This window comes from Astyanax mexicanus, chromosome 6 (genome assembly GCF_023375975.1).
Source record: "Astyanax mexicanus isolate ESR-SI-001 chromosome 6, AstMex3_surface, whole genome shotgun sequence".
NCBI lineage: Eukaryota > Metazoa > Chordata > Actinopteri > Characiformes > Acestrorhamphidae > Astyanax > Astyanax mexicanus.
In genome coordinates, this window is record NC_064413.1 from 38,426,549 (window position 1) to 38,452,243 (window position 25,695).

At 39.3% G+C, this 25,695-nt stretch overlaps 2 protein-coding genes across 3 annotated transcripts in view; one reads left to right on the top strand and one right to left on the bottom strand.

The window, feature by feature from the left end:
* The first annotated feature begins 79 nt into the window (after positions 1–79).
* On the top strand, positions 80–2,547 carry LOC111193323 (CD59 glycoprotein). The gene is made up of 3 exons (XM_022673479.2): positions 80–555; positions 1,075–1,191; positions 1,675–2,547. Exons 1-3 carry the CDS (start codon positions 507–509, stop codon positions 1,890–1,892), a joined length of 384 nt encoding a protein of 127 aa, XP_022529200.2. The 5' UTR covers positions 80–506; the 3' UTR covers positions 1,893–2,547.
* Positions 2,548–3,677: 1,130 nt separating this feature from the next.
* cep192 (centrosomal protein 192) overlaps positions 3,678–25,695 on the bottom strand; it is a 30,669-nt gene continuing 8,651 nt past the window's right edge. For both annotated transcript variants that reach the window (XM_007250436.4, XM_007250435.4), the window contains exons 18-48: positions 25,604–25,686; positions 24,406–25,477; positions 24,021–24,138; positions 23,777–23,936; positions 22,449–23,202; positions 22,140–22,288; positions 21,371–21,601; positions 20,966–21,091; positions 20,695–20,838; positions 20,465–20,528; positions 20,164–20,303; positions 19,769–19,861; positions 19,548–19,666; positions 19,273–19,458; positions 19,072–19,162; positions 18,769–18,948; positions 17,594–17,854; positions 17,292–17,413; positions 16,935–17,044; positions 16,635–16,797; positions 16,214–16,383; positions 15,827–15,950; positions 15,620–15,725; positions 15,292–15,499; positions 14,973–15,049; positions 14,760–14,855; positions 14,436–14,555; positions 6,710–6,819; positions 5,464–5,587; positions 5,057–5,115; positions 3,678–4,346 (exon numbers count right to left, since the gene is read on the bottom strand). In XM_007250436.4, the coding sequence (XP_007250498.3) occupies positions 4,214–4,346; positions 5,057–5,115; positions 5,464–5,587; positions 6,710–6,819; positions 14,436–14,555; positions 14,760–14,855; positions 14,973–15,049; positions 15,292–15,499; positions 15,620–15,725; positions 15,827–15,950; positions 16,214–16,383; positions 16,635–16,797; positions 16,935–17,044; positions 17,292–17,413; positions 17,594–17,854; positions 18,769–18,948; positions 19,072–19,162; positions 19,273–19,458; positions 19,548–19,666; positions 19,769–19,861; positions 20,164–20,303; positions 20,465–20,528; positions 20,695–20,838; positions 20,966–21,091; positions 21,371–21,601; positions 22,140–22,288; positions 22,449–23,202; positions 23,777–23,936; positions 24,021–24,138; positions 24,406–25,477; positions 25,604–25,686 (5,693 nt within the window). In that variant the 3' untranslated portion in view covers positions 3,678–4,213. The remainder of the gene's footprint in view (positions 4,347–5,056; positions 5,116–5,463; positions 5,588–6,709; positions 6,820–14,435; positions 14,556–14,759; positions 14,856–14,972; positions 15,050–15,291; positions 15,500–15,619; positions 15,726–15,826; positions 15,951–16,213; positions 16,384–16,634; positions 16,798–16,934; positions 17,045–17,291; positions 17,414–17,593; positions 17,855–18,768; positions 18,949–19,071; positions 19,163–19,272; positions 19,459–19,547; positions 19,667–19,768; positions 19,862–20,163; positions 20,304–20,464; positions 20,529–20,694; positions 20,839–20,965; positions 21,092–21,370; positions 21,602–22,139; positions 22,289–22,448; positions 23,203–23,776; positions 23,937–24,020; positions 24,139–24,405; positions 25,478–25,603; positions 25,687–25,695) is intronic.

A 25,695-nucleotide genomic window follows, 5' to 3' on the forward strand; every position in this document is an offset into this window, starting at 1 on the left:
TGATCTCCTGTCATGTTTTAACTCTTATCTTACAGTAGGCAGCAGCTCAGTGAAGAAATACAGCAGAACATCTCAGGCAGAATCACTTTCTCTACAGTGACTTGTTGAATTGATCTCTTCTGTACCATGGTCACACCAGTTTGCGCTGGATTTGATGTCAATTAAAATGCAAAAATGCAGACTGTGAGCATACGCACAAGTTAAATCAGCCCGGGTGATTGTTCTGACTGAATAGCTTAGTCATAGAAGAGGAAGCCCACGAGTCTGCACTGATGTCTGTACACACAATGCGCTGCGTGTGTGCCACAATGGCCAGCGACAGATGCCCTGAAAGAATGCGATTGTCTTGTTCTGATAACAGGCCAAAAGAATGAGGGAATGGCAGCTGGGCTGGGTTATACCATTCAGGGAACGTGAAGGAACGTCAGCTGGGTAGCTGTCCAACGAGAGAAAGTCTGTTTCTGTCCCACAACCTCACACACATGCACACAGCTTAGTAGGAAGACATGGGGACCCTGTCCGGACTGCTGTTTTTTCTCCTGACTCTGCACTCAGGTACTGTTTTTTTATTCACTACAACTCTTATTCTTCGCTCTTATTCTTCACCCAGTTTTTTTGTTTAGTGTTTGATGTTTAGCAATTAAAACTAATATGGAGACATTGAAAATACAGGGGTAGATTGTTTCAGGACCATTCTGATGTATTAATATATTCTTTAAAGCTAAAGAAACTATTTCTCTGGAGTAAGTAAGAAGTTACTTATGATCAAATATTAATAAAAAACATATATACACCAACACCCAGTCTACTTGTGTGTATTGCACTAATTTGGATTAAGATCAAACTAGATAGCAAATAAGTTTACTATAATTAGCATCAACAACATTAAACTAACAGAAACTAGTATTTTAAGTAATAATAAACATAAGACTGAAACATTTAGAGAAAAGGCATTAAAATAGCTATTAGGTTTAGTACATCAGCATCAACAACATTAAACAGAACAAGACATTTATCAAATATTGATCAAATATTAATTGACACTAACATCCACTCTATTTCTATGTATTGCAGTAAATTCGCTCAAGTGTTATGTATGCAGCTCCACTGACTCTAATGAGTACTGTAACAGCAACTCTGAGGAATGCCAGGCTCCACTTGACACCTGCATGACAACTCTTAGCATTTCAGGTAAAAGTTACAGTCCAAAAAAATATATTTTTTATAAAATGTGTATACTTTAACAGCTAGAAACAATCTTTCACTGCTTCTCACTCTTGTTTACAAATGAGCACCTGGATGATTTTATCTCTGTGTAATTAAATTGGATTGAGGAAATGGCATTCTTATCTTCAGTAACATAAGAACTAGGAATGTTTTAAATCACTTGTTCGTGTCTTTATATGTACTTTCACCTGTTTGTACATAAAGAATTACATTAATCATTTTTCTGTACATGATAAATGGTTGCATTCTGTTTGTTTTCATGGCTCACAAAGATAAGTAAATCTAATTCAAATTTCCTCAGGAAATAGATTTGAGAAATAGTATGATAAAAAAAACCTTCCATAGGTGCATTACATGCTTGAGATAAAGCTTTTGAATATATTAAATGCTGTGAAAAGAGAAATGCAGACTACAAATACAATTAAACATTTGTTTGTCTCTCTTTAGGTGATTTGAAAGCCATTGTGAAGCACTGCTCCAATTTTAAACTGTGTAGTGCAGCTGCAAGCAGTGTCTCATTGGACGAGAACGGAGACGGCACTGCAGTCACATGCTGTAGCAGTCGCCTCTGCAACTACAGCGCTGCAACTCACGTTCAGCTGTGTACATGGATACTGACTCTACCAGTGTGTGTGCTGGCCATTCTCATGAAACAAACTGCTTAGTTAGAAGCTACACTCAGACAAGTGAAATTATACTAGAGATTAAGGGCCAAAAAATTACCCTTAATGGGCTGGGGATACAACAATTCCAGTTAAGTCCTAGTCCAACACTTGTCTGGACACAGGGAAAAGCCTGTAGCTGCTCCATTTTTTAAAAGTCATTAAGGATCTTAAGGATCATTAAAGAGAGTGGCACAGCAGTGCACTGTGTAATATTTTCTGTTCAGCACACCTCATTCAACTTGAGAAGAAACTAATAAATTGACAGAGGACTGCTGCTGGAGAACCCTGCATTAAAAAGCTTAAGAGAGATGGACTACAGCATGAACATAAGCAAGCCTGTCTCCAGTACAGAAAAAAGGTGCTTTAAACTTATGACAATGTGATTAACTATGTAAGTGAAGGGGAGACTGTTATAAAGTTAACAATTTGAAATTGACTGTTGAGGGTTCTCTTACAGGCTAAATAATAGATACACTTAACTAAATGTGTCCTATAAACAGTGCTCCATATTACATAACATTTATGAAATGTTACTCTGCCAAGGAAAAAAACTTGGTTCTAATGTGTTCTGTAACAGACAGCTAGCAACTATTTTTTCTTATTTCTTGCATAAAAATGTCTCAATTGTTATACACTTATTTTAAATTAAATCCTTCTTAAATATATACATGACTCGAGTGTATTCTTTTTTTGAACGGGAAATTCTTTTGAAATATTTTCTAAAAAAAAAAAAAACCTGCATATAGGGGTTTAGTTTAATCTGAACAAAGGTTCATGTGTTTGCTACATTGTGTACATTTGGTACAGTTTGTTTTGATTTCTCACCACAGTTTAGTTCAGTAAGTTCACTAAAATATTTGGGCTACATCCAGTCATTATTTTTTAAGTGGGCCGCATCTCCTTGTGAAGATTTATTTGATTTCTGTTCATAAATGGTGGTTAATCTCAATATTTCAGTTAGAGTAGATGCAGTTCTCCAGCGTTATCTGTTTCTCCCATACTTGCACATGATGGGAAGTCAGATTTTGACAAAAAAAAAAAAAAAAGTTTACACAATGCAAATTAATTAAACCATTGTTAGATCAAGATGAAGATCACATTTGCTCTGACCAAATTTTAAGGTTTTGGCCCAAGTTGTGTTCTGGTTTGGACACGAAGCAGTAAAACAGGGGTCTGCAATTAAGTTTAGCTGCGGGCCAGATATTTTCCAAGCGATCACGTTGTAGGCCACAAAAAAAAAAAATCTGTTTTAGAAAATTAAGTGTAATGACTAGTAGGTCTCCAGCCCAGAGGGTTGTTGAACCCAATTGCAGAACAGTTGATCTCAAGGCAGGTAAACCCAAGAAAAAAAGAAAAAAGAAATAAAAAACACACCGCTCCTCACACTGGATCGAAACCAGGTCGCCACGGTTGCGGTTCAATACACTACCACTGTCCCGGCTAGTGAACTGGGACATGGCTAGGGGAGAGAAAAAAACAGGAGCACAAGAAAAATGAGAACAGGTGGAAATTAAAGTCGGCCGAGCGCGACAGAGAGACAGGGGAGTAATGTAAACGAAAGTTTGCCAGAGAAGCTTTTTTATATATATATATATATATATATATATATATATATATATATATATATATATATATATATATATATATATATATATATATATATATATATATATATATATGTTTTCGAAAAACCTCACGGGCCAGATGCTTCATGCTTGCAGACCACATCTGGCCCACGGACCACCTATTGCAGACCCCTGCAGTAAAATAATGAAACCATAAAGATTCGAATTAATTATTCTTTACTTTATTAAGAAGTGATTTTAAAATAAATAACACAAAAATACATCTACAGTGTTGTACAAAATGCGCAATCTTCAACAGTTGAAGTTAAGACAAAGTACGACAAAATACTCTGCATCAGTAATGAAGGTTCTCAAAATTCATAGACTGAACTGCCAAAGAATTTAAATGCTCTATTTGATAGTCCCACATATAGCATAACTGTACTCGTCTGTGTTTCTTTACAAGGTCTTTTTGTGGGTTTCCATCAGAACACTGACAAATCCAGGGGCATAACTAATGCTATTGTTAGGATAGTGGCTTTTCACTCAGGCACAGTAGGTGATACAATATGAAAGCTTATGATTTACTCTGTTTATCCTGAACTTTGTGAACGTTAAAAAAACAAAACAAAGCAAGTACAGCAATAATATACATTCGTTTATCATATTGCCTTCATACCACACTACACCTCACACTAACCTGCAATGATAACGAACTGGACGGAGCACTAAAAGTCAGCCTCAAATCAAGATGGTTCAAGGTAAAGCTTCTCCTGCGAGCTCTACAGAGAGTTTAACGTCTGTATCCGTCTGGACGTGAAGCATACCGGAGAACTGGCCTACAGCTGCTGGCTTGAACTGCACTGGCAGGTTGATGTAATGCTGTGTCCTGGAAGAGATGAGCAGGCATTCAGGGGCATTGTTATGACAGTCAAACAAACATGCAATACTAGGAGCATTTTTATACAGGTGATTAAGCTTCTGAGATAACACACAGAGGAAGTATGAAATAAGTGGGACCATATTGAGGTTTCTAATATACATATTACAGAAAGTAAAGTATATGATAACTTGACTTTATAATGTTTAATTCATTTAACAATACAAAGCTAAAAGCTAGGCTAAAAAGAAACACCAAGAAAAGAATGAATCATACATTCCAAATGTATGCATGCATGCATGAAGAGTCCCATGCAATTAAAAGCAACAATGCACAAAAACACAACCTGCAGCAAATACCTGCAGCTGACCTGATGGTCCATTAAGTGTTACGAGCCCTCACACCAGATATCGGCAGCAGGAAGTGACATGACATATCAAATCACATCTGCTCAAATAAACACTGTACTGCTATAATATGTCAACTTCAACAGATAAACAAAGACTGTAGGAACTAAGCTTGTTTAGTTGTTTTAAATTATTTTAGACATTTCTGTTAATAATACAACTGAGACAAAGTATAACAGACTATATCAAAAAGTAAGAAAATTGTCATAAAGACAGAAAAGGTTGTGCGGGACAACAATGATATTCAAGAAGAGCTCAAATCAAACAAAATGTAAAAGTAAACAAAGAACAAGACAGACTAAACTAACTCACCTTAGGGAATATTTGGAATGCTTGATGTAGAAAGGCTCTGTGGGGCTTAAGAATCTCAGCTGAAAGTCAATTAGAGAAGCTTGATGTCAGTGACATGCAGTTCTTCCAGGAGCAGATACAATTTTCCACACAAGATTACAAAGATCATGCAATAGTGAACAGCCCTGGAATCAGTTTCAGCATTAAGTTAATGTGGGTCTTTTAAAAACAAACAATCTAAATATTGTTAAATAACTCCCTAGTAAAAATAAAATGCACAGACAAAGTTAGAAAAAAACAAAATCTCAAGATGCAGGATTACTCCGTTCCAAAATTAATCAATCTGCTGGATTTCTTTGTGCGATTGACTGCTGTTAAAAAAACAAAAAACAAACACCACAAAATGCCAAAACCTGTTCCACACTCACCTCATGCGTACTGGACGAGTTGTTACGGAAGTTAACCTTCAGCGTGCTGACCTCACCCACACGTGTAGCAGGGAATGTGTAGAGGCTCTGAGGAACATACACTCCTCTCCTGGAGGGCTCCGCACTGGGGTAGAGAAGGTAAGAGAATAAACAGATGTGGTTTCAAACCTTGCTTTGGATATACTTATTCAATGACCACTGCACTAAAAACATCTCCTACATTAACCTAAGTTCTTTTTCACTGTTTCACTGACCCTATAGGAACTTTGTTACTATAGATAAAGATATTTATTATATAATTATTATTTATAGATAGTTATTATAGATATTTCAGACTAGTCATAATGTTTCTCTTTTGGTTTTAGTGTGTTGTGCTGGTTAGAGTGAAGCAGAATGCAATAAAAAAGTTTTTAAACACATCAGGGTCACTGCTGGACTGAGTTTAGTCTACTCACCAGAAATATCTAGTCAAACATATCTAGGCATCCAGTGGAACCATACCATATTAGTGTCACTGCAGTGCTGAAAATGACCCAGCAGCCAAATAATACCTGCTCTACAGTGGTCCTCTAGGGTCATGACTAGAGGTGTACCATATAGTATCACACATTTTTTATTAATTATAACAATATGTGGTACTTTGTCTTTACAATAGTCTATTCTGCACCTGTTTTGCTATTTTCTGTGAAGCTTTAAGGGCATTTTTTGTCAATTTTGATGATTTTCTATAATATATGTCTGCAGTTTACATAAAAGAACTATATATTCTGTGCTTTAGTTATGTGGCAGATCTTTTGTCTGTATTGTTAAGATTATTGTTTAAAAAAAAAAAAAGACAAAAAGGTTTACAGAATTTGTTTCTACAAAAATTTGGAAAAAATGTTATTTACATTAAATAAACCCAACAATTATTTTGTAGCATATTTTTCATCTTTCTTTTTTTTGTTACCACAAAAATACCCACAAGTCACCCGCCCCTAGCCTTGACCATTCAAGAACTGGGTGAAAGGAGAACAATGAAGTACGCAAAGATGGACTAATGTCTGTAATTATAAAACTACAAAAGTACTACTACTAATACTATAAGGTCAGTGGAGCAATAAAAATGGGCATGGGTGTGTAGAAACAAAAAGGTGATGATCAAATTCTTTTTTTAATACTGCTTCTGAGGGTATAGCATTAAACCTACCCATCAGCAATAACATTATTTGTCTAAATTAGAAAAACTGTATTGCCCATTGCCTACCCAGTCTTGGATCCAGCATTCTCCACTCTCTTCTTGCTCTTCACATTGGTTTCTGTGCGCACTAACGTACATTCGTCTTTATGGCTGAGCTCTGCACCTCCTTTTATGCCCTGCAATACCAAAAACATTTATTTTCAGAGCAATACAGTAGTAACTGCAGCTTACTCAATATCAAATGATTAAATCATTAATAAATGTACAACGATGGAAATTTGCACTGCACAGCATGTAAATTATAACAAAAAAATATTTGTTGATGACCTGTAAGAACACATACTCTCACTTACTGGGAGAAAAAAAAATGGGTTCATTCATTTGGTTTCCTGTGCATTCAGTTTACATAGTAAAATGTTTTACAAAACTAAAGGGTAACGACTGTTTTTTTTTTTTTTTTTTAAACTTTATTTTTATTTTTGTTTATGAGTAGAACAACAAAACAAACTGAGGCCATGGGGATACAGCAGCAGGGGCACAGAATACCATACGTCTCTAGATACACCATTAGTTACACACCGGGCAGGGAAGTGCATTGGGGGGAGAGAAAAGAGGAAATAAAGTAAAATACATCAATAATTAAATATTGCACACAGGCTGTTCATTCTTCATTTGTGGATAGATGGGATGCATATTTAGTCCACTTATACCAGTACCTCATTCCTTTTTCTTTCTGTAATCTTAAAGAAAATGTCATCATTTCCATTCGGTATAGGTAATTAACAGTCTCTATAAAGAGGTCCATGTTGGGGGGGCTTCTTTTCAGCCAGCACTTTGTAATTGCCTTTTTCCCAGCTGCCAAGAGTACCTTTAGCAAATAAGCATCACATTTATTTACAGTTTTCGGTTTAATACCAAGGTACAACACAATGAAGGAGGAGTCAAGTGCCAAATCTAAAATTTCTGAGATTATCTTTCTTACCCCTTCCCAAAAAGGCTGAATGTAAGGGCACAGCCAAAATATATGGGCGTGGTCTGCTGGCCCCAACCCACACCCTCTCCAGCATTCACAAACAGATCTCATCTGTTTGGACTTTTGTTTAGGTGTGATAAAAAAAACGTATCTGATTCTTCCAGCAGAAGTCCCTCCAGACAAGGGAATTAGTAGAGCTGGACTGGGTCTTCCAAGCATTTATCCATGTCTCCTCTGTTAAGGGTACACCTAGTTCTTTCTCCCATCGTTGTTTTATATATTCAGTTGAGTTATTATTTAGAGATCTTATGGCTGAATATAATCTTCCTATAAGGCTTTTATTACTTCCAGAGTCATATGCTGTTATGAATATTTGAATAAACAGTGAAGGTTCTTCTAAATTTGAAAGTTTTACTACTTTGTCAAAGTTGTGCCGCAGCTGTAAATACCTATAAAAGTCCTTTTTTTCTAGTCCAAAGACCTGACAAAGAGACTGAAAAGTATCCAGTTCCCAATTTTTTACGATTTTACACAGAGCAGTTATACCAGAATGAGCCCAGTGTCTATATCTATGGTCCAGAGATCCTGGGACAAAGTCTGGGTCATAAGCTGGCCAGCTAAGTAATTTTGCTTCTCTCTGGAGTTGGAAGCCCCTAATTATCTCCATCCAAACAGTGAGTGAGAGTTTAATCCATGGGCTTTTTAACCTTGCTATTTCACTATCTTTACAATTGCAGCCCAGTATAGATTGTAAGGGGGTGTCCTGTAAGGACAGCTCAATGTCCTTCCACCTTGCTTCATACGCTGGATTGCACCAGTACACAATAAGTCTTAATTGAGCTGATAGGTAGTAATTCCTAAGACAGGGTAAGCTCACGCCACCTTTCTCTCTTGGAAGTTGTAGGGTTGAATATTTCACACGTGGCCTTTTGTTATTCCAAAGAAATCTAGACAGTTGCTTGTCCCATTCCCTAAACTGCCCGTGTGGGACCTCCACTGGAAGTGATAAGAACAAATATAACACTCTAGGTAGAATATTCATTTTAATTGTCTGCACTCTATTACTAAAATCCAAAGGCAACTGACTCCACCTTTTAATATCCTCATTAAGGTTCTTAGTTATACAGTTATAGTTAATCTTGTATAGTAAGGATAAATCTTTTGTTATATATATTCCCAGGTACTTGATGTATGGGGAGGACCACTTGAGGTTGTAGGTTTGAATGACTTCTGGTGAAGGAGTGTAGTGAAATGCCAATGTCTGGGTTTTGTTAATGTTAAGAACATACCCAGAATGACTCCCATACATGGACAAAATGTTCATCAACCGAGGTATACCTAGTTCTGGATTTGAAAGGGAAATCAATACATCATCTGCATATAAACACACTCTGTACTCTCTGCCCATGATAGATATACCTTCTAGGCTTGAATCCTGCCTAATAGCTTGAGCCAGGGGTTCAATGAACAGATTGAATAAGGTAGGACTTGCAGGGCAGCCTTGTCTGCATCCACGTTGTAAATCAATGTAATCCGATAAACTCCCATTCACTTTAATCCTTGCCAAAGGAGAAGAATAAAGCGTGCGTATACAATTTATGAAGTCTTCACAAAAACCAAACTTGTTCATAACTTGAAAAAGAAATTCCCACCCCACAGAATCAAAAGCTTTTTCAGCATCTAAGCTGAGTATAACAGAACTTATTTTGTTTTCGTTGATATGATTTACTATATGAAGAGCCCTCCTTATGTTGTCTTGGGTTTGTCTGTTCTTTATGAAACCTGTCTGATCTTCATCAATCAAAAGAGGAATCACCTCCTCCATCCTTGTGGTTAATATAGACACATACAGTTTGTAATCTGTATTAAGCACACTAATTGGTCTATATCCTTTACATTCCATCTTACTTTTGCTGTCTTTCGGGATAACAGATATAAAAGCTTCTCTCCAGGATGGAGGCAATGCCCCCTCCTTCAGAACATAATTAAAACAGGGCTCAAGTAAAGGGAGGAGCTGTTCTCTAAAGGTCTTATACCACTCTGGCGGAAACCCATCTGTGCCAGGCGATTTACTAGAATTAAGATTGGAAATTGCCTTGTCAATTTCCTCACTTGTTATTGGCGAAGTCAATTTATCATTATGTTGGGTACCTATACAGGGAAGGTCTAGAGAGTTTAGAAACTGCTCTATAGTGGGCCCATCAGTTTTATCAGGCTGAGTGTAAAGAGATTTGTAATATTTCTCAAATGCTTTCTGAATTCCAGTTAGGTCACTTACTATCTTATTTGAAATAGGGTCTCTAATTTTACAGGTGCTGGTCAACGAATTAGAATAATTTGAAGTGCAATCATTAAATTCTTTGAATGCATTTTTTGTGCAGAAAGCAAATCAGGTGTTCACCGCACCTGTCCTACTCGTTAGACTAATCACAGAACTCGTTACCTGGAAAAAAAATTGCTCAGCTGAGCTTTCCAAAAGGCCCATTTAGGCCATTTAACTGTGACACTGTTGTTTTATTGAATTAGAATAATGGAGAAACCGTTTCATTGAATTAGAATAAATGCTCGAATTTTTGTTTTCTGTGAAGAGTGTTCACTGTGCAGTATAAAGTCAGGGTTGAGTAGAATTTCTAAGTTGTAAAATCAATCATGGGTAAGCAGCGCGACCTCTCAACCGGAATAGTGGCTCAAATTCAAGACCTTCGCCAACAAGGCTTGACCCAAACTAAAATTGCTGAGCAGCTCGGCATCAGCCAGTCTTCCGTCTGCAAAGCTCTCAAGAAAAACTGCAGCAAGCGCACCAACTGTTCCGGCGTCCGAAAAACTTCTGCTCGCGACAACAAGCAGCTGAGAAAGATCGCAGTCAGCAACCGGTTCAAGTCCACTTCCGAGCTCACCGACTTGTGGAACAAGCAGACTGGCGCTGACGTCTCCAGATCAACCACTTACCGTCGTCTGCGCGAACTCGGCTTCAAATCTCGCGTTCCAGCAGTAAAACCGATGCTGAACAAGAAACAAATGGAGAAACGGCTGAAGTGGGCCAAAGAACACGGCGAGTGGACTGCTGAAGACTGGCAGAAAGTGTGGTCTTCAGTGACGAATCACGCTTCTGCATCTCCTTCGGTGACCAAGGTCCTCGTGTCTGGCGTCGTGGTGGCGAAACCTACAACCACGAAAGCGTGAAAAGATCCGTCAAGTTTCCCCAGAGCGTTATGGTCTGGGGATGCATGTCCGCTCGAGGTGTAGGGAAACTCTGCTTCCTCAAGAAGACTGTCAATGCTGCCGTATATCAAGATGTTCTGGAAACGTTCCTGATTCCGACTGTTGAGGAACAGTTCGGCGAAGAAGACTTCATATTTCAACAGGATCTTGCACCGGCTCATGCGGCAAAGTCGACCAAAGATTGGTTCACTAAAAAACAGCTTGAAGTTTTGGCATGGCCGGCCAACTCGCCTGACCTCAATGTCATTGAAAACCTTTGGGCCATCGTCAAGCGGAAAATTCGCGACAGAAAGCCTACTACGCTGGACCAACTGAAGCAGAACATCGCCACTGCCTGGGAAGCTGTGAGTGCGGAAACTTGCGACAAGCTGGTCAAATCGATGCCGCGGAGACTTCAGGCAGTCATACAAGCCAAGGGGGCAGCCACAAAATACTGAGAAAGTGATGATTGTAATTATAATAAAAATTATTCTAATTCAATGAAACGGTTTCTCCATTATTCTAATTCAATAAAACAACAGTGTCACAGTTAAATGGCCTAAATGGGCCTTTTGGAAAGCTCAGCTGAGCAATTTTTTTTCCAGGTAACGAGTTCTGTGATTAGTCTAACAAGTAGGACAGGTGCGGTGAACACCTGATTTGCTTTCTGCACAAAAAATGCATTCAAAGAATTTCATGATTGCACTATTTCAAATTATTCTAATTCGTTGACCAGCACCTGTATATATTGTATGTTCTGCTTCTTTTTTCCGTAGTCTCCATGCTAGAGTTTTTAAAGATTTTGGACCTGCCTCATAATATTTTTGTTTCATGAATCGTATATTCTTCTCCACTTCTTCACTAAAGATTTTATCTATTTCTTGTCTGGTTAGTTTAATTTTCTCTAAGATAGAGGAAAGTTTGTTGGTACTATATGACTGTTCCAGATCCCTCAAATCTTTTTGTAAAGTGAACAACGTGATATTTTTTAACCGCTTCATCAATGCGGTTTTGGCTATAATTTTTCCCCTTAAGACTGCTTTAGATGCATCCCACAGAATAGATGGGCTTACCTCTCCATTGGCATTATCCTTTAAATATGTTTTTAAATCTGCCACAATTTCTGTTTTAAATAAGGCATCATTCAACATTCCAGTATTTAATCTCCACAATGTTTTCTTGGGAGTGCCATCTAGATGAAGTGTTAGGTATAAACAAGAATGGTCTGAAAGGTCCATTGGACCTATTGTACAGTCCTTTAGACGGTGCATATCTCGGCTGTACATGAAGATATAATCTATTCTTGAGTGAACCGCATGTCGAGCAGAATAAAAAGTAAATTCCAAATCAGATTTATGTAATTCCCTCCAAATATCAATTAAACCCAGATCTTGCAATATTTTATTCAATCTTTTTTCAGTAGGACTCTTTTTGCGTTTCTGATTTGTTGTATCTAGTTTAGGATTTAAAAGCATATTAAAATCCCCTGCACAGATCAAAGTACCATATGTTTCAGATGCTATCAAATTAAATATTTTCCTGAAAAATGCCATGTCACTCCCCGGGGGAGCATATACGTTAAGTAATGTAACATCATTATGGTCGAGTTTACCTTTAACCAAAACAAATCTGCCTTCTTTATCCCTTATCTCAGATATAAGTTCAAAACTGATGGAGTTTGAGATTAATATTGCTACCCCTCTTTTTTTTACCCTTTTTATGTGATGAAAAAAAAGTATTTCTGAATCCCAACTTTTTAAATTTTCCATGTTCATCATTGGACAGATGGGTCTCCTGCCAGAAAGCTATGTTCACCTTTTCCCTTTTAACCTTAGCTATCATTTTACTTCTTTTAATCGGGTTATTGAGCCTGTTTACATTCACAGACAATACTTTATAATACTGGTGCATATATTGTAAATGTTGACATCATATGCTGCAGCACTCCAAAACAAGACCTCAATAAACGAAAAACAACTGAACTATAATACAGATTATCCTCACTCTGGGCTTCCAAAACAAAAGATGCCATAAAGGCTCTAAATGTGAGGGGGAACGGGCCATCTACTGGGGTCCCCCATAAGGACATCCTTAGGGAAAGGGGAGAAAAGAAGTGGTGACGCGGTGTCTATAAACCTGCATCACAGCCCTTATAATGTCACTCAGTAAACTTAAGGAAGGTGTGTGAAAATCGAGTCCAGCTGTTCACAAATACCCAGTTTTACAGTGTCTTTATGGAGATTACTCATCCATTTCGGTGGACGCCGGCTCTGACCTCCGAAATCCCCGCAACTTCTCCCGCGCGTTCGTCTGGGGGTCCACTTTACTCCTGCTTCGGTGTGTGACAACTCCCCCGGTAATATTCCAGGGTAGGAGTTTGGTGAGGGTTTCCTCAGTAATACCGCTGGCTTTGCTTGTTACCATAGAATCCAGATGAAACCCCCGCCTCCGTAGTTCCTCCGCAGCATGTGAAGCGCTTTGAAAAGTGACGGGACCCGTGTCAAAATGGACCCGCAGCTTAGACAGTGGAGACTGGAAGCGTATCCCTTCATCCTTCAGCATTCTTTTAATCGGCGCATATTCCTTTCTCTTTTTCTGCACTTCTTCTGCGTAGTCATAGTCGAAGAACACACGTTTGCCTTTTACGTAAATTGCCTTTTTCCACGCAGCCTGGAGAATTCTTTCTTTTACTGAGAACCGCAAGAAGCGAACCACAATTGAGCGCGGCGGAGCTCCGTTCGGCGGCTGAGGAGCGGTGAGCTCTCTCAATGCCCGCGTCTCTCTCCGTGTTCAGCCCCGCGCAGTCGCCCAGCTCCGTTTTGATCAAACCTTCCACAAACGCGACCATGGAGGAGCCCTCAGCTTTCTCCGGGACTCCATACAGCCTGATGTTGTTTCTCCTGGATCGTCCCTCCAGGTCAGTGATTCTAGCTTGCAGATCCCGCTGATTAACTAGTAACTGTGTGAGCGCCTCCTTAACGCCAATGTCCCAGGTTTTTGTATCCGCCATGCTTTCTTCCACCTCGCCCAGGCGCCTCTCCGTGTCATCAATTCGGTTAGAAGTGTCCTGAATCTTTTGGTGAATTTCGGCTGAAAGGTCGTTTAATTGTTTTTTAATGTCCGCGGTGAAACTTTCGCGGAATTCAGCGAGTTCTTTCTTCAGCTCTAGTGTTGCTGCAGCCGTAATTTCACTCACCACTTGGCGAATTGAGCTTAGTGTTGCTGGTTCTTCATCAGCGGCGGCGCCATCTTTTGCTCCGAAAGCAGTGTTTGGGTTTTTCTTCTCCATTTCTTGCTCAGATTTGGCTTGTGGTTTTATCCTTCCCTTTTTGGATTTGTCCCCTTTCATCGCATGCCTAGATAGGTCAAATATGTACGAAGTAGCATTCGAGTTCGGGGAATTTAGAGAGGCTGATGCAGGAGCTAACTTACTGTGCGGCCATACCCGACGCAGCGCCAACCGGAAGCCCCAAGGGTAACGACTGTTTTAAGCCACTTTATGTGCAAGTTACCATTAACTCCAGCACAAATGGGCAACAGATAAGTTAGCACAATGGAGAACACAAAGCGTTAATTTTTTTTATGTTAAACTCATAAATAACATTTTAAAATACTCACTGTTCCACACAACTGGAACCTGATGCAGCTCTTGTGCTGTGGTTTGGACACTGGGTGACACTCCAGGTCCCAGAATTGAGCATAGTCTCCCCCGTCCCGCGGGAGGAATGTGAACGGCACCTGCAAAACAAAAGCAAATAACACATTTAAAAAAAAAAAGATACAGTAACTAAACATATTCTATTTTTACTAAATGCACTTTCCAATGGCGTTACACTTTACAATAGTGTTAGATCAGGTAAAATAATACATAAGCATACATTTCTGCTCAACAGTATGACTCACAACTGCAAAAAATGTCTATGGTTATTTTCCCATCATTACCTGCATCTTTTCTTTGACACCCAGCATCCCAGACACTCGCTCACATCTGAAAGCTGAATATGTAGCACGATAAACATCTCCACTGCCATCTACACCCTAAAGCAGGAAAATAAGAGAGCACAATTTAAACAAATAAAAACAAGGTAAGGGAGACAAATATATTTATGTTGAAAGAGGGGCTGGGGTGTTTTTTTTTTTTGTTTTTTTTTTTACCTTGACATATGGAGGAGCAAAGGATGAAAGGTACCACCTTACTTCCTCTCCACTGTTCTCCATCTCCAGGGAACATTCTGAGAGAAAAAGGATAAGGCAACTGATTTGTTAAAAGGACTGCATGATTTAAAACTAGTAAAAGTTGAGTAATTGTTTAGGACATCACAGTCATCACTAAATGACCATACCTTGTCGATTTTTACAGTTGATTTTAAAAAAATTATTTTAAAAATGGCTATATACAATAAAATAGCAATATTAAATGACCTGAGGTGTAGCTGAATGTTAGAGTAGGTGCTGGTAATGCAGATCCTTTTACCTGAGGATTCTCCAGAAAGGGTGGAGGGAAAGACAAGAGTGCGGTCCTTTATTAACACTTGGTGCTGAGGGCTGCTGATCTGGGCTTTAAGTCCAGGGCCTGTGGGTGTCTCAGCCTGGGGTGGCAGTGGGCACAGTGACTGTTCTGAGGGTGGGCCAGCGGCAGACACATCCAAAGCCAGATCCTGACGTATCTGCACTCTGATAAACTGCAAGAGTAAAGAAAGTAGTAGAATTCAGTTAACCCAGTGTTTTTATTAAAATCTACACGTTGTATACACTTCTCTTTATGCTACAGATTCAACTGCAACTGTAAATGTGCAAAAAACCTTTTGCTGATTGTCACACTGGACATAGATCTGGCCATTCCAAGGCAGCATGGAGGTTCTGGTAGCCAGAGAGGGATTTGGGCTGATGAGAATTTGCAAGTGACTCCTGTAGACAGGGATGAAATGAGAGTTTATATATCTGATACATTATCAATCAATTCCAAGCATATTTAAGATTTAAAGAAAATGTGAGAGCACACAACGTACTGAGGCTCAATGACTCCATGTTGAGGTGTAATAGTCAGGCAATGGGCAGGCCAAGACAGCTCAAAGCTCAGCTCCCGACTGGAGCGGTTTATGATCTGTACATGTCTGGTATCAGCTGCACCATCTGCACAAATAAGAGAAAGGAATTACTGCAAACTCAGTAATGCAACATCACAAAATGAACGTGCCAAATGTAATGTAATGTAATGTCAATTCACATAAAATAATTAAGTAATACTGAATATGCATATACTTTTACCTATTCAAACTGAAAATAAAGCAAATTACACAGTAATATGTTTAAACCTGTTCTCTTCAATAGATCAGTTGTCTACTTGTGACAGTACCCAATATCTCTGAAATATACAGTCAGCATGGAACACTCACTGATAGTGGGTGCAGCCAAGACCAGCTGTTCAGGCTGGATACCCCAGGTGTTGTCCACAGGTGGCTCAGTCCGTTTTAGCACAGGTTCCGAGATGCAGAGGGGTGGTCCTTTTACTGGTAGCACGTCCAGGGAGACGTTACTAAACTGACGCTCTGATGTTCCCAAACCACTGTAAGATTATCAAAACAAATATTATTCAAAAATACTCAAAGTTTACTACTACTACTACTACTACTACTACTACTACTACAACTACTACTATCACTAAGAAGAATAACAATTAGAAGAATATTAATTTAGTGGAAGCTAGTGGGAGTGGTGCTACTCATTGTTGAGCAACTTGTAAAACAAACAAAAGTTAAAATCTTAAAAAAAAAAAAAAAGATCAATCTATCTGAAAAGGAGAAAAGGAGCTCGTACCTGTCCGAGTTCAGAGCATGGTGCTGGGAGGGTCTGACAAAATCGACAAGGTCGCTTTCTCCCGAATCAGACATTTCCACCGTCCCAAACAGTGAAAGCATGACCTTACTCATGTTACCATAGAAAATCTGACCTTCATTTGGCCTCTGGGGAAGGTCATAGGCTAAAAACAAAGAACATTTAACATTTAAATAGACATATACTGAACTAGATATTCTGTGTGAATTAGGATGTTTACAACACAGCTTTTTACTTTATTAATAGATAGTAAAGATATAGAGGATAAAGAGGAAGTCTTACATTCCTGAACTAGCTCCTCTCCAAGGAAAGGCTCATCAAAGGAGATGTTCCTGAGTAAGCTGTTTTCAGACAACACCTTTTTCCCTGCGTCAGGTTTGATGCTTAATAGTCTACAGAAAAAAAAGAAGAAGAAAAGAATGAATATTATCCTAGATCACGATCACGGAAGACTTTTACAAAAAGAAAGGAAGCAATCATCAGGAGGGAATCACATGATTACAACCGCAGGGACAGTTTCTCCTGAAACAACTATCCCATTTTTAAGTTGAGGGACATGCAACTGCAGAAACTGGTCCTTGAGGCCATTTGTCATCATCTGATTCTCACCCTCAAAAAAACAACAGAACCGTTACTGACTTTCTAAACTGCTGGCGGGAGACCTCATCTCCACAGAAGAGACAGACAGTGGCAAGAAGCGCAGTGTTAGACTGGCAGAGAGCCTGCTCTCTACGTGAGGCCTTCATCACCACTGTAATCACCTGCAATAAAAGCAGAACAATAAGTCTGCATCTGCATGAATATTTGTCAAGACAGCACAGTTTTTAACACAGTGGTTGAGTAGATATATGCAAATTATTATTTTTTTCAGAATTCAAACACTGCATTCCTAAGGAGGTTAAAACTTTTTTTTAAACATGAGCCATTTGAAGCAATCTCACCTCTTGTGTTCTTTCCTTCAGTACAAACTGTGATGGTGACAGGCTGATAACCGTAGACTCCATGACTGTACGCTTCTCCAGGTCACTGTAGGGAACTGCCCGGACAAATGCTGCTCGAGAGCCCGTGTTGCGTACACACACGCACAGCTTGCTGACATGACCAGCCTGAATACCACTCAGTGTGGCCACATAGCCATCAGACCGCTTCCTCAATTCTTCCAGAATGACATTACTCGTCCCCCCGTAACCAGACAGAGGAATCTTAAGAGAAGAGGACATGTTTGTGTAAGGATGTGCGTTTGATGGCTCACAGACTGGTCACTGGTCAATATGTGGAATGAATCATTGAAATGTTAAATCTTTAATGAGACAATGAACCCCTGTTCAGTACAGAAAATTCACTAATAAGCCATAACAATAGTACCACCTAATCTAATACTGAGCAGGTCCCACCTTGTGTGACCACAAGAGATCTGACAATTTATGGTATAAGCTCCACAGGAGCAGCGGATATATAAACTCTGCAAGTTGGGCCATCATGGGGATCATAATTAAGCCTTGTGTGTCCATGACTCTGTTGCTGGTTCACAGGCTGTTGTTGCCGATCATAATTTGGCCCTTGTCAAAAGATTAACAGATTCTTACCCTTGGTCATTTTTCTTTAGAGACATCCCCTTCAATAATTAACCAATGCACATATGCCAATGTAGAAAAAGATAATCTGTGTTTTTCACTTCATCTGTCTAGATTTTATGGCTGATCGGTGTATTTTTGTAATCATGATAATCATATGATATTCATATTCTTGCTTGTAAATAATAACCATCATATATTACTATAGTCATGTACATATTGCAATCCTGATATAAATTTAACACCAATTTAGTATTTTTAGGTGATTATTTCTTGCTTTACTGTATTCTCTCTTCATGTGGCATACTTGACGAGAAGCAAAGAAAAAATTTCATTGTACAAGAAAGCTTGTTTTCTTACTGTACAGATGACAAATTCTTTGAAGATGAGCTAAAAGTATAATTCTCCAATGGCCATTTATACTTAAAACATTAGAAATGTATTTTCTCTCATATTGGGATCTAAACATTTTAAGCTTTCAATCGTCCTGTCTAATTTTCTAAATTCCAATGTTAAAAAAAACAATTCCAAGGTGTACCTACAGTGAATTTGACACCAGGTTGAGAGGGTCGCAAGGCAGATTGCTTGATCTCAAGCTTGGCCAGCATGGAGGCAACACGTGTGGGAGCAAAAAGGAGATGAACAGTCATATCCTCTTTGGGTTTGATGAGTAGCTCCCTGTTGCGAGTCAACCGCTCATCAGGGCCAAAAGAACTCTGCAGCTGAGGGTGGAGGTAGTTAAAGCAAAAAAATTAGGACTGTATACAACATACTTTATTGAATACTTTACTCATTTTAAAATCACATATCTTTTTAATATACCGTACATTTTGAATGGAACAAACCTGGAAGCAATCCTGGTCCTGTCCTCTGATCAGAAGGCGCAGTTGCTGTGACGCAGTGGGTGAATTGTTCCTCAACACCAACTTTTGTTGTCTGCAACACAAACATTTCAATCACATTTCTACACAGATCCATCAGTGCTTAGAATTGTGTTTCTTTCTTTGGGGTGTGCATGTATGCTGATGTTTATCGGGAATACATACACAGCCCTGCCCAAGGTAACTCCTCCCCAGGCCATGAACTGCTTGTTGGAGAGGATGGGTGGCACCTCAGAGTGAGGCACTGAGCCCAAAGTAGAGGACACCTTGGCAGAATTTCCCTGGATCACCTCTCCCTTCAGGACAACCTCGTACTGTGGCCCACTGGGCAGCACAAGGATTGTTAAAACACTGAAAAATGGGGGAAAAAGAGATCAACATTGCAGAACAGTTATACAGCCAAAATATCACTTAAAAGAAATTATAAAGCACTGATGCACCTTTCTGAGAATTTCCGACTGCCTTGGGCAGTGTATGCAACAACAACACTCTTCTCCTCCCCAGTTCGTAAGAAGAACTCCTCTGGTTTTACTATGAAGCAGTCATCTCCATCATTACACTGCAAAACAGAAAATTCAATTACTGCTCATTAAATTTTCATCCGTCACTGTGAACTAAAATTAACAAGCACTGTGTTTAAATACTTGTAAAGAAACAGTACCTTCAGTCTGAGTTGAACATCAATGTTGCCGGCGTTCTTCAGGGGCAGATTCTGTCTTGCTGTCTGACCCACTGAAGACTGAAGACAAACTGTCTGCAAACAAACAGTTAAAAAATCAATAAGATGCTAATATAGTGATAAAAGCAGCGAAAGAAAAAAAAAAATACAAAATCTAAAAAAATTTTGTCCTAAAGAATGCTCTAATTTACATGCAGGGTAAGAACAGACCTCTATACATTCCACTGTCAACTGTAAGATTCACCATGAATGTTCTAATATATCTAAATATTTAAAGTTAGCTTAAACTGAGCCTTCCATTTACTCAGATCTTGGAGAAGTACACCAGACTACAAATGTCTAAGTAACTTCACACCATTTAAGCTAAAATGTCTTACCTGCAAGTCTTTGGGGGCATGCACTCTGGCCGTGCCTGACCTTGCCTTGAGGGCAACACTTTGGATGACATGGCTGGGTCCAGGGCTGTCTACCTCTATATCAACACGAGCACTGTATTCATCTGGTTGACCCAATTCACCTGTTTCACAAGATAAAGCAGTTTAAAGCAGAGTCAACATAAAGGAATCACAACTGTAATTTGAGTTTAGTGATAAAATCACTGCCAGGTTGATGCTATGCAGTGAAATCTTTTTTTTTTCTAATTTACAGCAGTTTTTTATCAAACAAATATAGCAGTACCAGAGTTTGTGCTGAACCTCTGAGGTGCATTAAAATGAACCCACACCATGAAGCTGTCTGGATTCTGTAATAGAAAAGCAAAAGTTTTAATGTGGCTCAGTAAAGCACTATCCATTAATTATCCATTAACTAAAAAAAGGGAGTTTATGCTAAACTCATTTGTTAAACAATTGGTGCAGTTTTTGTACACTCAAATCAGCAAATATATCTCCTATATACATCTGACTTACATCTCCATAACTGGAATGCATCACATGGTTTATGACTGATGGGGCAGAAACAGGCATCAGGTTTGCACCTGATAGTTGTGTACCATCTGGAGTCATAGCTACAGGACTCTTGGAGAAGCTAAAGCAATGCCAGGCTGAGGCATTCTGGGGGGAAAAAAGGATGGAAAATTCCAGACATGAACAAAAATTACCAAATAAAACCACAAATACAATTAAACCAACATTTAACACTACAATTTGTGAAAAAAAAATGTAAAAAGAGCTTAATTACCGCACTGATAACGAGGCGAATGGGAACAGTAGCACGAGTCCTGTTCACTAGTTTGAGCGGCAGGGCTTTGACACTGCCTCCTGCTAAATTTCCAAAGTCCAGACAGCCAGTCTTCCCAACATCCACCTTTTAACAAAATATCATCAATAAAACAAGTAATCATCAATAAAAGTAGGTCTTTACGTAGACTAGTTTGCCAAATGCTCATTTTTTCCCCATATTTCCAATGGCAATAACATTAACTATTTTCTAACTATTACTTGACTATGGTTTTAGATTCTGTGCACATTACAAAGTGATTCAGTTTTTGTTGTCTGTTCGAAAAAAATTTACCCTGTACATTTGCAATGTACTCTTAAAATCTTCTGAACATTAAAAATATCCCCAACCTAAAGGCACCCTTACCTCTATTGCAGGGTTTTCAGCCACTGCGACGAGCACCACTTTCTTAGCAAACACTTCAGCCTGTGCCACAGTTTCGCTCTCAGCAGAGGCAGGCCAGGATGAAACACTGAGGGTGCACTGGTACAGGCCAGCTTTGGGAGCAATCAGTAATACCTTCTGCTCCTCTGTGCTTTTAGGTCCAATAATAGTTTTGTTCTTTACAATCAACCACTGGTATGGAAGGGAGTCCACCTGAACAGCATTTAAATTAGTGACAAATTACATTGGGATTACTTTTACTTCAGCTTGCAAGTGTACGCAAAGTGAACGCAAATAGAAAACAGCGGTCATTTAGGAACCATGCTAAAGTGGTTAAGCAACTTAAGAGAAACTCTTTAATGTGTTTTCAGAACAGCAGCTGATCAATATGTCTGGTAAATACTGTAAATATGTTTAATATTGCTCTTATTCTCAAAGACTAAAATTACTGCAAAATGTCAAGCAATTGTCTGAAATGAAGAGGCAAACCTTAATCCTGAAATAAACTGTTTATGGATCAGTGTGTTTCTATTAATGTAGTAGAACTGATAAAATTCAGACTTTTCAGTGATAGCCCAGTGTTGTGCATTAAAGTCTTCCAGAGCCAAATAAATACATCAAACATCTGTCTGATATATTTGAAATACAATTATGATTGAGATGCATGCATAGAATAGTTGGAACAAGTAAATCCACAATAACAAAACCTGGCATGAAAGTAACAATTTGAGCAAAAAGCGTTCTAACCAACCTTATGTCCATCAATGGATAGATTTACTATGGAGATGGCCACCTGCTGCCAACGCTCTGATGGGTTAAATATGCTGAGGGATGTCTGGCAAGCAATACCCACACAGCAGGAATTGGGAAACTTCAGCTCATCTGGCACAACCACTTGAGCTGAATTATAAAAAAAATATAAAATTTAACATTTGCCCCCTCCCTTTTTTTCCTTTTTATTTTTTTTTACAACTCACTAAATGCAATATTGTAAATACACAAAACACACAAAGTCACTAGTAAGACATACAATGACTCAAAAAATGAAGGCAGCACTTACTTGTGAGATCAGTTAAGTCCCTGGAAGCCCATGGGCCTAAGGTCGACTGTCCATAAGGCTTACCAAGGGGGTACTGATGAGGATGTTGACCAGCATTCATATAGGCCGATGACAAGTTTGTTTGTCCAGGCACATAATGGGACCCCATTTGTGGATTAGCACCAGTCATCAACGATGGCACACCGTACGGGCCAGTCATAGATCCTAAATGATACGATGAAGGCTGCAAAGGCCCCTCCGAGTTTAGATACTGTTGAGCCATCTGGGTGCTGAACAGTGACCGCCCAGTAAGAAGTGTTGGCATGCCAGTGGTTAGGTCTGGCAAAGTACCCCCCTGTGAGTTGTAGCTAGGGCCCAAGCCATATCTCAAGTCTTCCGATTTGTAAAGGGAGGAGGAGGGGACAGTATATCGTGAACCAAGAAAGGCTTCGCTCCCTGTTCCAGAGATACTCGGGCCCTGCTGGCTGTTCTGTTCCATTCCAGCCCCAGGTTGATGCTGGATGTTTACATTGCTGGAATAGCCCGAGTCACCCTGTTTGTACAGTCTTGTCCCTGACTCACAGTCACTTTGACAACAATCTGAGCTCTTTTGGTTTCCAGCATGGCAATGCTGGCGTGATGGACTCTTTGAGGAACCACCAATATCTCCACTACGGTTCTGGTGGACAGATTCACTTGCATCAAACTGGTCCAATGGTGGGGTGGGACTCGCTCGGATGATGGTGGTGCTCAGACTCATCGACTCATTATTTCTCTGAAAAATAATGAACAACATTTAAGAAATAAATATAGCACATATGTAACACTGATCTAAAGTCTACATTGGGATTAGAGATTTCTTCATATTGAAAACAACCCTATGTTTTGTTTTTTTTTGACTATGTATTATTTGCAATAAAGAACAAATAGCAGAGTAAAAGATTTTATTCATTAATATCCTGGAGAGCACATGCTGCTTCAAATACACTCATTTTATATAGTAAAGCAGACAATACTAGAACCAAATTTGCATAGTTCCTGTACACAGACCTGAAGCTTCAAATCTTCTTTTCACAGCTTTGAAAATAAAAGATGTGAATAGAAGATCTTTCATTTTCACAGCTAAGAAGAAATTTGCAGCTTTAGGTCTGTGTACAGGAGTGACAGTTTGTGTTAAATGTCCTACTGTAGGACAGTTTGTGGCAAATGTTCTACATAGAACACGAACAGAAACCTGTGCAAACTCTTCAATTGACATCTCAAACAGACAAAAAAAATGCATTTTGCACACACAGCTAAACTACACTCTTCAACCTTTAAAATTATGACCTGCCTGATTTTATACTTACATTGTGGTGATCAGGGGTTGGTAGCACAGTGTTTTCATTAATAGAGAGGTATGTAAGTCTGCTGAGGGATGGACTGAAACACTGTGACTGAGGAGAGAGGGGATCAGCCCCAGGACTTCTCTCCCCAACACCACCACTTGAGGATGGAGAAGACATTTCCCTGAGGAAAGAAACACACAATAACCAACAGGTATTTGTTTAAAATACAGCCTTTTAGAAAAGTATAACTTAGTAGGGCAATTACTCATATGCACTGGGCAGTGAAGTCTGGCTCGGGCTTGAATGGGTGAGCGGAGAAGTGGAAGGTCTGAAGGAGCAATGACTTGGGTCCACAACACGACATCCGGTGCGCTCAGGTGAGGCTTTAAAAACAAATAAAGATATAAGCAACAACAAACAAAAACAACTAAATGTCATTACAAATAACTTTTATTAAACAATACATCTATTGCATTTCAATTCATCAGCATGCATGAGTTTATTATTAAAAAATATTAAAAAGAAAAAATAAGTAAAGTAAAGCTTAAGTAAGCTTAAGCTTAAGCTTTAAGTAAAGCTTAGACACACTAACAAATCAGGGGTCAACACAAATATTAGGATCAACACAAAGAAAGAAAAGAGGAACTTGCCAAATTTATCTTGAGTTTTTTCAGAATTCTGACGAACAAGTGCTTGTTTGTCTTTTCCAACAGACTGAGGTGCTTGTGGACTCTTCTGTGCTCGCACTTCCTCTGTGTTTGTTTGCCTGAGACAGCTTTTGGTTTGGGGAGTGTGAGGGGAGCTCTTTAATGAAGACAACCCTGAACGACCACCACTTCGAAAGCTGGGAGAGGTTTTTGTAGCAGCAGGCGGGCGTGATAAAGAGTCATTACTTTTCAGGGAGTGACGTGTACCAGAAACTTGTACTTGAGCTGTGCCCACTTTGACCTTGGACTCTGAAGAACTTCTGCACACTGCTGTAGCTGCTGTGTGGCATTCACTTTTGCTTCTACCAGTACCAGAACCGCTCTGCAAAGGCTTGGGTTTTAAAGATGACGAAGATGTCAAAGACTGCCCAGTACCTGTTGACCTTCTGGCTGGGTGAGCTGTCGCAGTGGGTATGTTGCTTGCCCTCGGCCGTGGAATGGCACTTTTTTTTACATCTGACTTTTTAACTTCTGGTGCTTTGTTGGTGCCATTAGATTGTTTGGCTGACATTTCTGATGGAACCTGATCTCGTGACTGTTTGGAAATTAAATGTTGCTCAGTATGAGCACTGGTTTCATTTTGCAAAGGGGGAGAATGTCTCTGTTCCAGCCTCTGAGAGCGGGTCAAACTGTCAGCCAAGCTAAGAATGTCGAGACAGGACTGTGAGCTGGAGGCATCACTATCGCTGCTAGACAATTCGGCTTTCTTCAGGTATTTCTCCATATCAAGACTAAGGTCCACCAGGGATGAGGTTTTCTGCAGAGCATCCTGAATGTTACTCTGCCCAGGAAGCATTTTAGCACCAGATAACTGAGTGGATAGTCCAGTTTGTTGGCTGCTTCTAGAACGACTCTTTTTGGACAACTCCATGATCATGGCTGCAAGTTGGGCTGGGTCTGAGCTGATTGAGGCATCTGCAATGGCTGAGGCAATTGTGCTAATACTCAGAGACAGGCTGCTACCAGAGTTTGATGATGACATGGAACTGTGGGCTGAATTCAGAGGCAATTCATTCTAATAGGAAATAAGAAAACAAAATATTTATAAACAAACAAACATTTTGCAAGGCAAATATGATAAACTGCACTAAGTAGCCATAGATCTTACAATACCATTGCAGAGTCATATAAAAATCCTTACTTTGACATCTTTTCCACTTGTCTCTGGGTGTGCTTGACTGTCTGGCTCAACTGTTACAGGTTCAAGCGTCTTCTCCAAATCTTCTACAGTTT

Excerpts from the sequence above, each read along its gene's own strand:
- LOC111193323 (XM_022673479.2), top strand. The coding sequence starts at position 507 with ATGGGGACCCTGTCCGGACTGCTGTTTTTTCTCCTGACTCTGCACTCA. Across the intron at positions 556-1,074 it reads TCTCCTGACTCTGCACTCAG|TAAATTCGCTCAAGTGTTAT; the intron begins GTACTGTTTTTT and ends TATGTATTGCAG. Across the intron at positions 1,192-1,674 it reads GACAACTCTTAGCATTTCAG|GTGATTTGAAAGCCATTGTG; the intron begins GTAAAAGTTACA and ends GTCTCTCTTTAG.